The sequence below is a fragment of the Anguilla anguilla genome, chromosome 4, assembly GCF_013347855.1.
Source record: "Anguilla anguilla isolate fAngAng1 chromosome 4, fAngAng1.pri, whole genome shotgun sequence".
Taxonomy (NCBI): Eukaryota; Metazoa; Chordata; class Actinopteri; order Anguilliformes; family Anguillidae; genus Anguilla; species Anguilla anguilla.
This window is the reverse complement of record NC_049204.1, coordinates 50995938-51011424: the sequence shown is the minus strand read 5'-3', so window position 1 is coordinate 51011424 and position 15487 is coordinate 50995938. Positions and strand designations below refer to the sequence as shown.

The window sequence follows — 15487 nt, the reverse complement described above, 5'->3', positions numbered from 1 at the left end:
GCATGCAGAATCCCATAACTGCGATTCTTAAGTGTGGCCCGTTTTCTGAACTGTACTGTAAACCCCAAGCCTACAAGGGGCGCTAAGTAAGAAAATAATGCCGTTAAGCATCTTCTATCCCTAGAAGGGTGAAATCTTTGTCAATCGGCGTTTCTGAGTAGTAGGAGGGAGTAGTAGTTTGCTACGCCCGTTGGCAGAGGAGCTACGCGCATGCCATATATCTAGACAAGCTTGTAGAATTGGAGACGTGTTCCTCATTTGCAGTTTGAGAGCCGGGGGAAAAGTTCACCCACAAATTGATAAACATGGCTATCCGAAAAAAGAGCAACAAAAACCCACCTGTACTAAGCCACGAGTTTGTCATCCAGAATCATGCAGATATCGTGTCCTGTGTTGCGATGGTGTTCCTTCTTGGGCTGATGTTTGAGGTAAGTTGAAGAAATTATTGATGCATATTTTCAGCAAGCCGACGGTTACCTTACTAGCTAACGTTACACGAAGGCTTATTTCCCGTAGAAGCAGAGTAACGTTACAAAAATATAAATAGGATTGCGGACTGGTTCAAAATGGACCCACTTCCTTTTTTAAAACATTAGCTGTCTTGCTAGATCAATAACTTTCCACAAGCTTTTTCTCCATACAGCTGTTCTAACACAGCCAGCTATCTATGTTTCATATCTATGTATGAAAATAAAGATATTCGGAGCGCTATATATACTTGTTACTTAATTACTAGATATCTAGCTAGCTATATGTTACGAAAGGAAATAGGTAATCAATGATATAATTTAAACATGGCTAGTATTGTTCACTTAGCTGGCTAGGTTGCTTGCTAGCTAACTTGATGCTCGTTTCAATAAAGCAGACTTACTAGCTAATGAGCCGGCCAACTGAGTGACCGAGACTGCGTTGACCCATGTATGCTGAACTATCTAACTAACGTTAGCTACTGCAAACGGAATATTTGCTAGTAACGTAGACAGCTAGCTTTGTGGCTAGTTAGCTATATACTGGAGCTCTCTTTCCAGCTGGATACTTTCGCTCATATCAAAGTGTTACGTGGCATTCACTGAGCGATTGAAGGAGCTGTCATCATATGCCGTTCATTTGAAAACGGAACTAAGACAATGAGACGCACGCCGAGACAGAATGTATTTGTTCATTTGTTAATTCTCACACAGTAGTATTTTAGGCTGTTTTTACGATGTGTTGATGTTAAAACCAGCACCAGAACCTAGCGTAAAAAACTAGAGATGATGCATCTCGGGAGTTGGAGTTTCCCAATCCCCAGGAGCTATTAATATACGGTCTGTCAGGCACGTTAGCATAACTGTTTGTAATGTTGCATACTTGGACGTAGCCAGCGAGCCCGCGGGAATTTTTGAAACGTAGCACTAAGTTCGTCTGAACCTATATTTATACAGTCTATGATCTGAACCCAGTATGGCAATATGTATTAAAATCTCTTAAATTCTGATTTAAAAAAATCCGTACGTGTATAGCCGTCTCATTTCTCGTTGTCACATTCAGGGATAACTTAATGAAACTACAGCATTTCACTTTACTATACTTGATGTATATCTCACCATCGGGTCACTTCTGTAATACTTTGTTAATAAAATATTCAGCAAAATATTATATTATCCAACAGCATTGACTGTCATGGGTAGACTGCGTTTCTGTTGTTGTTTATTTGTTTTGTGTTTGTTTGTTTGTTTTTATTTTATTTATTTATTTATTTATTTATTTATTTATTTTGCTTCATCCTAACCACAATCTACCAATATTATGGATCGGATATTATGGTAAATCAACTTGGGTGACACTGTGTTGAAAGTTCATTGCATTTCACCATTCAGGCAGAATATTTAGACGCAGCCTCATGAATGGAATAAAAAGAGACATCCATGGCACTCTTGGACCAAAGGTCTTCTACCTTTGATGTAAAATGCCACACTTAAAATTATAGCTTGATAGTAAAGCCTAAACCAGATTAATCTCATAATTAACCCCGTTACATCTCTTGTGGCACAGGTTACTTCGAAGGTGGCTGTTCTCTTCATCACTGTCCAGTATAATGTTACCATCTCAGCAAATGGTAAGTTTCTGAACAATTGCTGAATAGCGCTCTAAAATTCAATTAAAATATACACACACCCATATATATATATATATATATATATAGTTTTTGGAGGGCTATTCTTTGTGGACATATTTAAATTAGGCATATTAATTTATATTATGGAATTATATTAACCCTTACCTGAAAGGAGGTGCAATTTTTTTCTAAGGTTACTGGAGTATTTTTCACAGTCAGCCTGAATCAAAGAGTATTTATATTTAACAATAAGTCTATTTGGTATAAAAGTCTTTACTTGTTTTGTGGTCTTGGGCAAAATTAGTTCCTTTTCAGTTTGTCCCTGTGATCCGATGCATGATAGTTTTGCTGTAAAGTGTAATGATCTGGATACACTGTTTGAGTAGCTGTGAAGCCCTGAACATGGGTACAACCATAGTGGTCTACCAGGGATTATTTGACAAAGAAAATTTTTGTGGGTATTTTGCCAGATGAGGGTGACCCCCCCCCCCCCCCCCCCCCCCCAAAAAAAAAAAAAAAAAAAATTAAAAAAATAGAATAGCTAGTTGGCAAGAACAGGGCAGTTATTTATCTGCAGTTCATTTGCTGTTACTTTACAACTACGCAACAGCTTTGGATTTTGAGCTGTTGCCAACTTCAAACCACTACTCTTCATCACTCTTTGGACTGTTCCTCACATTCTTCTTGCATAGCTTATATTATATGTGTGCCAACTTTCCTTTAAATTTAAGGAGCCCCATTTCTAAGGATATTTCCATACCTTAACCCCTTCACACAAAACAGTGGTTGCGAAAACACAGTAGGTAAATGCACATCCAGGCAACTGTCACTGCACATAAACTCGCTGACAACAACGTGACCATAACACAGTAATACTCAACAGCAGCAAAATGCATAAATGCATTTTGACACCTTCAGAAACCAGTCAATGTTCCCTAACTTCTGCCCCATGCTGTTTATTTTTGGCAGCGAACTCAGGTCAAGAACAATTGTGTAATATTTCTCCCAGTGGAAGGTGAACTCAGTATTCTGACCAGGATCCATTTTAATTTGTGGGTTCTGTTTTTTTGACCGTTCAAGTGGCAAGCATCACAGCACAGAGTGCACTGGCTTTTTGGCAGCTAGCCTATATGTAGTTTGCCTGATTTTTATTTTTTTTTAAGTTGGAGGGGAATAAATAGCTGATGTGTCAATGCCTGCCTCAGAAATCAGGACAGGGTGCAGTACAGGGTGTTTTACTCGGGGGTTTATCAATGCCACCTAAACTTGCTCTGTACATCATCTGTATAATTCATTGTGTAACCATCTTCACAAATGAAGCTGTATTTGAAACTTTGAATGAACTCAGGGGCTAGGCCATGATTTAATACTAGGAAGTGCCTGACTGTGCCCATACCTAACTGTCTCTCGCTGTTAAGCTTCTCCTTCGCTGCTTGCAGCATAGATAAAGTTCAACATTTGGAATATATGTTAAGTATGGTTCAGAGTTGAATTATGGGTGCCAGTGTAGTATAATGGTTAAAGAACTGGGCTTGAAACGGAAATTGCAGGTTCAGCTTGTGGGTGGGGCACTGTCGTAGTACGAGTTGCTTAACTCTGAATTGCTTCAGTGTCTAGCATTAGAAATGGATAGTATGTGAAAATGTTGGTCCGTGTAAGGTACTCTGGGAAATGGTGTTTGCTAATCAGATAAAAAGTGTAGTGTGTACTTAATGATTGCACTCAGTATTAACTTGTAGTGTTTGTTTTTCCATCAGAGGGCCCAGAGGATATGCCCGTGAATTACTTCCATCATGGTCTGAAGGACATGGCAACGGTGTTCTTCTACATGCTGGTGGCCATTATCATGCACGCTATCATACAAGAATATGTTCTTGATGTAAGTACAGAAAAAAAAAACACTCAGGTTTCAGTGCTTCTACCTCACCACAGTAATTGCCACCCATTGCGATGAATAATTATGGTTAGTGGAGGTTATGGATGAGCATTAGAACTTGTTGTGTTGGCTGCAGTTTCGCCGAAGTGCCCACAGATGATTTGTTTTATTTTGGACCTGCGTCAAGACAAACTTGCATTATTATTAAATGGTGCGACGTAACAGCACGTTGTTATGGCGTAAACTTGTTGAGCTTGCTTTGAGTCTTTACTGAAATGAAACTAAGTGCTGTAGTCACAGTTGAGCCCTCATTAATTATACAGCTGGATTTCAATCTGTGTGCTAAATGGGGTGCGTCTTGGAATCCGCTATTATTTGTATGGTTAATCTGAACATTAGCGCTTCTGCTAATAACATTTGTAGATTTGTTTTGTAGGGAATACATTTTGACATTGCTTACATTGGCTAACACTGAGTGTCATCAATTATTTTTGCAATGTCTGTTTGCATTTGTTTGTTTCTGCTTATTCGTACATAGAAAATCAACAGGAAGATGCACTTCTCCAAGACCAAGCACAGCAAGTTCAACGAATCTGGTCAGCTCAGTGCCTTCTACCTGTTCTCCTGTGCGTGGGGCGCAAGCATCCTGCTTTCAGTAAGGGGGCTTTTAAAGCATTTTCATTCGAAGTTCCGTATCTTGTGCGAGTAGAATAACGTACCTTTTGTTTGTTCGCCGCCTGATCTTTCTAACTGCAATCATTACGATGATGTTTTCTTGCAGGAAAACTTTCTCTCCAACCCTGTGAGTCTGTGGGAAGGCTACCCACACACTTTAATGCCGTAAGTAGTAGGAGTAACGCCACAGCACTTTTTTTTAGAGGCATTTCTCCCGCACAATGCACAATGGGAACACACCCACATTGTAACCGAGACCTTTAATATCTGTTTTTAGTTTTGGTTTTCGTGTCAATCGATACGCCTTTCCTTTATGCTGGTGGTGAGTGTCAAGCAAGGCTAAAGAATGACCTCACAGGCCTTAACTCGCGTGGCTTCTGTAGACACAGGCAAACGCAGTTGCCATAGTAGCGAAGTAGCCAAGCTGGGAGCAAAATTCTTTGTGCCAATAAAAGCAAATCATTCCATTTATCTGAACCTTGGGTATCCTTCTGCCCTCAGTGGCCGTTGAGGTTTAAGTAGCAACCCATAATAGCCCACTGATTATTGCATTTCACCGCTCGTGTACTAATCTAAATTGATAATTTTTTGTCAATTGCCCACTGTAGTACGCTGTGTGTTTTTATGCGTGTGTCTCCAACGGCAGGTTTCAGATGAAGTTTTACTACATCTGCCAGCTGGGGTACTGGCTTCATGCTCTGCCTGAGCTGTATTTCCAGAAGACCAAGAAAGTGAGTTTGCAGTCTTGACATGTGCTCTTAATACAGCTTGTTTTGCGGTGATCAAACACGGGGAAGGTCGACTTCCTGCAATTGTGGCCAGACACGGTTCCTATTCCCAGAGTTGGGTGTTTGTGTCGAACGTTGTTTTCATTTTTATTTTTTTTCCTGGTACATTGTTTTCTTTCTGGAGAACTATCGCTTCAGCAGAGAATTGAACATTAGCGCTGCTAGACAGCCAGAGCTTGCTTGGAAAAAAATATTGTGCAGGAAAGATTAATGCATTTTTCTCTGATTGATAATCTGCCTTAAAGCCAGCACGCTCACAGCTTGTCTTGTTCTTGTCACGCAGGAAGACATTCCACGCCAGCTGGTTTACATCAGCCTCTACCTTGTCCACATCGGTGGAGCCTATGTCTTAAAGTACGACCTTGCCCTGTTTGCTGTCAAGTAGGGATGTAAATAAGGATTCATTTGGAAATTGCATCCTTGCTTTCTCTTCGCGAATAGAGTATTTCAGATACTTGTAGGGGGTGAGGGGTGGTGGTGAGGGTACCTTTATAAGTTGCAGACCCTCTCTGTAATTACCACAAAACACTGGAGGTCACATCTCCTCCTCTGAACTACCAGGGCCAAAGCTGACTGTTGAGATGACAGGACAGTAGGATGCTTTGCTTCCATATGATTGCCTATCCTAGCTGTCCTATGCATACATTTTAATACTTACTGTACAATTAGCAAATTACATTCTAATTGTTTGTCTGAAATAAATCCATGATGTACTATGAGGTGATAATATCCGGGCTTCATTCCGGCTAGCAGATAACTAAAGTAAATGTTACCGCCAATAGCCTAGCTTTGCTTACATGGGTTTTGTTAACCTCACCTCAAGCTATTTGTCTACTGTTACTCTCTCTCTTTTCAAACAACCGACACTTTAACAGGCTACAAGATTCAATGGAAATAAGAATTTTGTTGATATTAATGAAATGCGTATCATTCATTTGCATTATCCAAGCTTTACATTTCAAATGAGTACAGGAATATTCATGAATTAATTTACATAACTCCTATTGAATATGTGAGGCAGTTTTGGGGGTATCAGCAGGTATACACGGATGCAGTAATTTCTGATTTTGTGTGCGTGCGTGCGTGCATGCGTGTGTGTGTGGGTGTGTGTGTTTTGTGCATGCGTGTGTGTGGGTGTGTGTATGTTTTGTGCATGCGTGCTTGCGTGTCTCTTGCAGTCTGAACCGCCTGGGCCTGGTGCTGTTGGTGCTGCATTACTTTGTGGAGCTGCTCTTTCACGTGTCCCGCCTGGTCTACTTCAGCAACGACGACAGGCAGACCGGGTGAGCATGACCTCAGATGGCCTGAGCGCCTAGCCGAGCGCTGAGCCAGGGCAGGGTGGGCCTCTGAGTCCACGCGTACTGTGCACGTGCCCTCATTCACAAGGTCATAGCGGAGATTTCCTGTCTCTCATCTCAGTTAAAACTTTAAGGTCTCAAAGCATCTGTTCTAGCCTGTAGAAAATGACTCCAAAACAGTGTCTTTTAGATGTTTCAGTAAATTCTGGGAGTATGAGTAAGGTTTGCCTCGTCCTTTATTAGAGCTCACTTCTTGCCTGTGTAAAGGCAGGAGGCAGGAGGCAGGAGGGAGGAGGCAGGGGCTGTTGAAGGCTGCTGAGGTGTAGGGTAATGAGCGCTAAAGTGAGCGCTAAAGTGTGCGTTTCTGCGCCGCAGGTTCACGGTGTGGGCCGTCCTCTTCGTCCTGGGCCGCTTGCTCACCCTGTCTCTGTCCGTCCTCACCGTGGGCTTCGGCCTCGCCGGCGCCGAGAAGCAGGGCCTGGACCTGGCTGAAGGGAACTTCAACGTGCTGTTCGTTCGGTAAGCCGTCCGCGCCGGGCCGACGGCCTTCGTCTGTCAGCGTCGACGAGCGACGGCCGCGCCGCGGTTTTTAGGGCTTCCCTCGCGTCGACAGGAACGACGGCGCGTTAAATGCGTAGGCGGGTGAAAGGGATTCTCTCTTGTGTCCAGGATCACCGTGCTGGCCACCATCTGCGCGAGCCAGGCCTTCATGATGTGGAAATTCATCAACTTCCAGCTGCGCCGGTGGCGGGAGCACGCGCAGGCCCAGAACCTGAAGAAGAAGCCAGGCCCCGCCAAAAGCAAGTCCAAGAAGGACAAAGGTGGGTCAGAGGGTCCACCGCCGGTGCGGCTGTGCGCGGACACTTCGGTGCCGTTTCCACTGAGACGTTTGTGCCCACCTTTGCTGAAACAACTGCGTGCTGTTCAGAAATGTGTATTTCATTAACTGAAATGTGCATTTCTGATCTGAGTTATTGTGTTCACTTTTTACTGCTGCTCTTGGGTCAAATGGGTCAAATCAAGTGTCAGCCTGGCTTTGCAAAAGTCATTTTTCTTTTTTGCAATATTTTTGTTAAAATCCAGGCATATGGGCATATGCTTTTAAGTGTAGTCGTGAAATACAGAAGTTATATCACGTTCACTTGTGTAAAAATTTTATTTGATTTTTTGGAAATTCATTCATTCAAAACCAATTTTAAAGTAGCCTCTTGTTTGGTTACCATTACGGTGTATAAGAGACGGGTGCTAAAAAAAACTGGCTGTAATTATTGAGGCTATACTCATTGCAGTTGTATTACATTTACTGCCATTTGCTTGATTATCACTATGTAATTGAACCCGATGAAGTCACGAACTGTGACTCAGTAGATGTGTGGTGAATATACACTGCAGTGAATATGTGGTGAATATACACTGCAGTGAATGAGGAAGTGCAGTGATTATTAGATCCATGCACAGTAGAATGCCTGCATTCTTTTGTAACCACTGTGTGCCATGCAATCTTGGGCACCTAGACATTGTCTGTAAAACCGATTTCATGATACTCTCTAGCGTTAGATATAATCTAATCTCCTGCAGGTATACTGTACGTTTCAAGCTAACAGTCTGAGCCATTTATTTGGCTATCTAGGTACATGGCATGTTCCATTCTTTGTCTAGTTAGCTAGTCTCAGCCTCAGACACTCCATCTCTTATGTTGGAAAAGAAAACTGCAGTCTGTAAGATTTGTTTCCTGCACTATGATTGGTTCTAAAAGTTTTTAGCCAACACTTGTTATAGGTAAGTGGCTGAGTTGGCATAGGTTATCATTAATCAGAAGTGACTCGCTATTGGTTTATGGGCAATGCACATCCCCAGTGGTAACCTGGTCAGTCTCAAAGCACCACAAGTGTGCTTATGAGCGGTGACAATTGAAGCTATTATTTGGTCGATAATAAGCTTTAGCACTGTGTTGTTAATTCACGAATACATGGAATTATGATTTACATACCAAGTATGTCTTATACATTCCAATGTATGTTTATATTAGAGATATTAGAGGGCCATTTTACAATTTTTTTTATAGACAATTACAAGTTGATTTATCCTTGCTTTTACTTAAGTTTTATGCCTAAAGCCCCTTTTTACTGTGGCAGACCCCTGATTGCAGACCACTTTGACTTACTATGGCAATCATTTATTAAAAGATGGCAACTGTTTGTGTGCATATACATATATATGTGTGTGTGCGTGCATGCGTGTGTATATATAAAAGATTTTCCAGTTACATTCTCTTCTAAACGTTTAAGAATGTGCTGGCCAGTAAATGGTTTACTCCAGTACACGGTCCCACCCGTGACGTGCATTGAATGAATGAGCTGCTATAATGACATTTTCAGAATAATTTCTCATTGGCTGTGTTTCTTTTTTCTGTGGTGATTGCAGCTAATGGTGTGAATGGAGCACTGAGCTCCAACGGAGCTGATTCGCCAAGAGCCAGAAAAGAGAAGTCGTCATAATCCCCCCGACCCCCCCCCCCCCCCCCCCCCCACAGCTGTCCAGACCTCGGCCAAGCCTGCCATTCCAAAAGTCATCCGTGGTGTTTCTGTTGGCAAACCCAACTCATTTGGCGTCCTTTATTCTTCAATTCTGTTATTCTGAAAGTCATGACAGAATCGTGCCATTACAGAAGGTGAAAATGTATTTAAAAGTGCCTAACAATACCTATGCTGTACTTGTGCAGATGCTGAAGACGTTTCTCTTTCAGGAATAACATTGTGAGTGTTTTAAAAACCATTTCAGATCATGTGTAAAGTTATGCTTTGTTTTTTTGCCCCGTTACATTTTTGATTCTCCTCCGTTTGGCTGTCTGGGACCATTTTTTTTTTTTATCTTTAAGATTAATACTACCAGGAATTCTTTCACATGCCCTCTCCCACTTTCCCTGGCTTACAATCTGTTATGTCATTTATATTACTTTAAAAATGTTGAAGTCAACCAGATCCGAGAGTAGCATGCCAAATGTGTCATTAGCCAAAGTTTATGCTCTCTTGAACATATTTCCCATTGACAGAGCGTAACATAACGTTTCTCTTGATTCAATGAGTTATTCAACATTGAATGGCCTGGCACCGTTGATATAGCTTAATGACTCCTGATCAACCCTTGGTCATGCAAGCTGCTCATGCTTGTCAAGAATTCTGCCTAAATTGCATTCCAATGCAGTACATTTGCCTTATTTGTGACTCATTGCAACCTTCTGTGACAAATATTCCAATAAATCCAATTTGTCTGATAATGAACTAGAGAAAGTGCAAGATTTCCCATCTGAGGACGTTAAGGCATCGAATGATCACATTTACCAGGATTAATCATTTTTCAAAAGCCCTGCCTGGTTGATGCATTAGTTTTATGAATGTATATGGCTTTAGAGAGTGGTTAACTGAAACTGGAGTGTTTTTTTTTTTTTTTTCTGGAAAGAAATAGCAGTGGATATTTCATGAAGTTGGTAATGCAACCCCTTGAATGATAAATAAGTAAATGTATAGAACTATAGGGCTGAATCTTAAAGTTTTGCTTTCATCTTAGTCTTCAGCAATCTAAAGGGAATTTCATGCGCTGTCAAGCATGCATAAGCAGACCGACAGTTTCAGTATCATCTTCATAAATGCAAGGCTTAAAATTTGTTATACAGGGATCTTCGCTTTTAAAGAAACGTCAATGAGTAATGCACATCTTGCAAAAGTACGGTTAAATTATAAATACTAAACTTACTCAAGCTATTTGTTCTTTGTATGCATATTTTGATTGCTTGTTTAAAATACTTTATTTTTTATCAATTAAATATATTGATCACTCAAAAGTAATGGCTGCTTAATATTTAGACCGTTGCATAAGATTTATGCCGGGCCCAATCTAACACAAACTTTTATTTTGCTAAATAAAAATACATATAATTTGAGGGCAGCTTTGTGCTTGCATTGCGGCAACAATCTACTCAAACTGCTTCATAAATCTGCCCGTCCAGAAGGAAATGTCATTTTACATAAATGCTGTTTTGAATGTGACCGGTATAAGTGTTACTCTCAGGAATGGGGTAGAGTGGACCTGGACCATTTAGAACAGGACTGATTCAGCTGCCCTAGGGGTAAACTTCAAGCAGTGTACATGGTAGTTGCTATTTTCTAGGTGTTCTTGACTGGTCTTCGTCTAAAATGTCCCCTGTAATATAATGGAAAACTATAAAACGAACATATGGTTTGTAATTTGGAAGGTGGTGTTTTCGTATTCTTTTTTTTTTTTGTTTTGTTTTAATAGCCTGTACCAGAGGGATCACAAGGGGATCTTTTCTTGAAATCCCATTAGCCTGCATCTGTCGTTTCCTCTTTTGATCCAGGACAGTTATTGCCATTAAAATCAGTTCCATCTGGAAGCAGTTAGGGTGGAGTATTTAGTTTTCATTAAATGTAATTGACCAATCCCCTGACAAATTCAAGCAGACTTTAGTATCTATTTTTTAGGTTGATTGTAAATATTTGTTTCTCTGAATTGAGTGGCTAGATATAAAGTGAATTGAGTTTAGTTTTGTGTCATGGGGCATCTGTAATTTTGTTAAATTAATACACAAGATAAAAATGAAACAACCTTTTTGACTTCAGTATTCAGTGATCTGTTCCACCAAGCCAGCTTATTGTAAAAATAAGTTGTTTCAAGCCTGAATCAATGAATACATGCTGTGCTATTTTTTAAATTTTAATATGTATATGTGTATATCATTCTACCAATGAGAGGAAAATGCTTTACCTTATACTCCAATGCCTGGACATATTTTCAGATAGAGATCTTTATATTTATACAATCTTGAAAATAATGTTTTCTCTATACAGCTGTATGCTCACTTTAAAATATATAAATATTTTATGTTGCCAAACATCTATACTTGTACATTCATTCTGAGAAAAAGTGATGTTTAAAATCCAGGTTCTTACATGATTTCAGACGGCAGTTGGTGAATTCTCCCCTCAGTGTGGGCCTTGGGGGATGGGGGGATACAAGTTACAATGCCTTCATTTGCTGACCAGCAATCCAACAACAGAAATGTTGACCCTCAGAACAGAGATGTAAATGAGAAGTTTATCAATAAAGTTCCTTTATTCATAGTTTTGTGGTATGAAGCATGTTTTGCTACACTGGATTTACATTGAAATTAAAAGATTGCTGTAGTCTGTGCCAACTGAGTGCAAGCATTACTTGTTAGCATTATAGGTTGCTTGTGTCTTGGCCAGCTACAAGCCTATTGGCATCCTTTTGCTACTTTTTACCTTCTAATTATAGATTCTGTTTTATTCTGGACGTTCAGTAGGCTATAAAGCAGGTGCTGATAGACTAAAAGATAGCCTAAAAGAATATTAGGAGCACCTGTCAGCTATGAATGAAATGACCTGGCAACTTTTTGTTTATTTTTTATTTTACTTCAAAGGTAGGTGGTTTAATATAGCCTGTGTCAGACATTCGTAGAATCCAGGAAGCTCATCTCAGTGACAACGCAGCTGTAACGTTCAACATTACTGATATCCTGTTAGTTTGCTATTAGTTACTCAATTAAATTATCATATCCTCTATTTTCATCAGTGATGGACAAAGTAATGAGATTATACAAGGCGATACAACTAAAATTATGATGATCCCCTTCTAAGAGCTGAAACATTTCTTCTAACGTAGTGTCACAACCTGAGCCATTTGGTGGCGCTATGTGATCGATTTGTTATCATGCTGACCATAGTAAATACACTTCTGAGCTCTGTTTATCCTTTCATTTATTTTAGGCTTGTTTAGTAAGTGTGACTTTTATTGATGTTGAGGTGCATACATTTTTATCAGAAAGAAAAATAAAAGTAGAAACGCGACCAGGAAAGAAATCACAGTATAGCTTAATCGCGTATGTCCATGGAAGTCCTCCAGACGAACTCTTCATGGCCGCGTTGAACGCAACCTAAATCTTGATTCTTGCGTGCTGCAAAAGCATAGGTTATGCGTTCGAGTGGTTAGTGGGCGGTTATAAAAATAATTATAAAATAAAACTACTACGCACAATTATCTATCGAAAATCAAAGTTCTATCGGATTCATCTTAATGGACCCTTACAAATAACATCTCTCGGCGTGGTCATTAGGCTAGGGTTGGTTGTCCTATCGTAAGAAATGGTGAACGTTCTACTTCGTGGAATTCCAGATTAAGGTTTCCTTTAACTTTAGTGTTTTGACAGAACGTGGGAGAAAATAACTGCGAAGTAACCAAGGTAGGTTTACGTGTACATTTTATGTTTGCCACATGGAATAAATCAGCTTGTCGCGCGTCCGTTTAATACAATGGTTTATTGACATTTAATCGTTCCATAATATGCGGAGATGTCTGACGCTAAGAAATTTTTCGTTGTGTTTGCGGAATGCTGTAACAGAACATTATAGATGTGTAAATAAAAAGTGTTGAAACACGAAGTTACACCGTGCCATAGAACTGGTCAGTTTAAATGGACTGTTTCTGCTTCGCTGACAGTCTAGACACCGAAAGGGATTGTTAAATAACATGCAGATCTTCGAGTTTGTTTTTCAAATTAACGTTGTAGATTTGTTGTAGAAGTGTAATGTCACGGTGAGAAAGCTTTTGATGTCTATCGGCAGATCCTTTTCCATTATAAATACAAACGTACACAGTGTGACCTACATAATGAATTGTGAACCATTGTTGATTCAGTGGTTGAAAATTTTAAGTCCCCATTTCCTACAATCACTACACCTTTTTTAATGTCACGTGAATAATGCAAAAGGTAAATACCTTTTGGATAGCACCAGAGGGTAAATACCTTCTGGATTACAAATAGTTTTGTAATCCTGGGTTCTTTAAAACCCAACGATGTAGACTTATTCATAATACAGGTGTGTCCCAGTTGTTCAAGTTGTAACATATTGGTGCAGTACTTGTGATTGATAGTTGGTCAAATCTATCATTTGTACCATCACTTTCTGGACAAAATATGAAAATAAGTTTTCAGTGCTCAGTGGTTATTCCTCTCCTGAAAACCCCCCATATTGCTTCTCTTTAATGCTTATATCTGTTGGTCAGTTGACCAATTACTATTTTGAACTTTGGTTTATAGACATAGTTTAGGTTAAGATGTGGGAAGATGGGAGAGGGTCTTTGCAGTGCAGCAGGACATGTGATGGGATGTTCTGATCTTTTCTGATGTGGAATCAAAAGTGCTTATTCCATTAGGTCATATTTGGTCTTTTTTGAGGAAATTATATTGTATCAAATCAACTGCCAGTTTGGAAGCTAGAAGTAGGCCATCTGAATGCAAAAATATTGTGTAGCTACATCATTGTAGATCTGCGTGTTATTTCCAAGGTGCATCTTTTACTTAGTGGTCTCATCAAGTGACTTACTCTGATTGCTACTTCCATCGGCTTCCAATACCTATTCTATGCCTTGTCAACTTCAAGACTTATGATTTTTTGTGTAAACTTAAAATCAAAATAAATCAAATCGAAGTTGAACAGCATTCTGATTTGGCTATTACCTATGATAAGGAAAAAAAGTTTGCAGATGATCTGAACCTTGCTTAGTTAGATTATAATATCTCATGTGCGATCGTGGTTGATGCAGAAGCCACTTTTCAGCTGTTGCGGTCATCCGACATGCCCCTCAGATTATGATATTGGTCTTATAACCTCAGTTATATGTCAGTCAAACTACTAATAAATTGATAACTGTGTGCTTGTCCATGATAATTGATGCAATGGTATGCATTTATGCTGAAACCCTTTTTCCCTAACGGAAATGGTTTGTGACACCCACATTTGCCTACTTCTCCATTATCTTATTTATTTGCCATTTATGTCCTTTCCCACTTCTTCATTTGCCACTGTTTGAGGATAGGACATTCTGGGTTATTTTGCTTTCACTATCAAATGAGAAAAGGAGGGTGTTTTATTTTGTCTATACTCAAGGTCTGCTTGGCTCTGCTAAGACGTTTGTACTTTATCAGTGAGATTTTTATTATTTAATTCTCATGCTTCATGTGCAGCTTCCTATTTAGGTTATGTTCAGGGTAGGTCATGTGTTCATTGCATGAATATCCAGCATAATTTGTAGCATTATTTGAATTCTGGTAACGTGTGTAAGATGGAAACAAGTTTGAGTGTATTTGTTTTACCCAACAGAAGTGTTGGATTCAATGAAAAGGGCATTGGGATAGAGGGTTATATTGGTTTACTAAGACTGTCCCTATTTGCATGAGTGGCTTCCTGCTACAGCAGGCAATCAGAAACCACACACAGTCTCTCTGGCACAGATTCATGAGTCAGGTTCCAGAATGTTCTGCTGGAGAATTTTGCATTCCTCCTTATTCTTTCTTTTGTTAATTTGTTAATTTGGAGGAAAGGCATTTTTAATATTCTTTACCTTGTCTGCATTACATTTAGGCATTTCTGTGCATTGACTGACATTCATTTTATTAATACAATTGCAATTTGTTTAATGACATCTACTTCATGAATAATAAACTAATATGGGATATATAACTAGCTTTTCTGTCCCATACGATGTAAGTTTGTTGGTTTTGACATTTTTTTTTAATGTTAAAGCCAAGAATCTTGAGCCAACCTGAAATTCTACAGTTCTATCCAACAGATTATATGAAGTGCAATTGGCTGTATGAATGCACATTCTCCAAAGTAGGGGGCTAAATATCTGCAAGCATTTATGTATGGCCTTA

At 39.6% G+C, this 15487-nt stretch overlaps 2 protein-coding genes across 3 annotated transcripts in view; both read left to right on the top strand.

Annotated features, from left to right (window-relative positions):
* Nucleotides 1-142: 142 nt before the first annotated feature.
* On the top strand, nt 143-11873 carry tram1 (translocation associated membrane protein 1). Its single transcript, XM_035415565.1, has 11 exons — nt 143-428; nt 2035-2098; nt 3856-3977; nt 4513-4629; nt 4756-4814; nt 5296-5380; nt 5721-5791; nt 6616-6720; nt 7111-7254; nt 7405-7556; nt 9160-11873. The coding sequence occupies exons 1-11, from the start codon at nt 306-308 to the stop codon at nt 9231-9233; spliced, it is 1116 nt and encodes a 371-aa protein (XP_035271456.1). The 5' UTR covers nt 143-305; the 3' UTR covers nt 9234-11873.
* Nucleotides 11874-12528: 655 nt separating this feature from the next.
* Nucleotides 12529-15487, top strand: part of ncoa2 (nuclear receptor coactivator 2) — an 83516-nt gene continuing 80557 nt past the window's right edge. Inside the window, exon 1 of one of the 2 annotated variants that reach the window (XM_035413609.1) lies at nt 12529-13012. The gene's annotated coding sequence lies outside the window, so the exon portion shown is untranslated. The remainder of the gene's footprint in view (nt 13013-15487) is intronic. The other variant, XM_035413607.1, reaches the window with a different exon arrangement.

Coding starts and splice junctions, on each gene's coding strand:
- tram1 (XM_035415565.1), top strand. CDS start 306: ATGGCTATCCGAAAAAAGAGCAACAAAAACCCACCTGTACTAAGCCAC. Junction 5,792..6,615: donor GGTGGAGCCTATGTCTTAAA/GTACGACCTTGC, acceptor TGTCTCTTGCAG/TCTGAACCGCCTGGGCCTGG. Junction 7,255..7,404: donor TTCAACGTGCTGTTCGTTCG/GTAAGCCGTCCG, acceptor TCTTGTGTCCAG/GATCACCGTGCTGGCCACCA.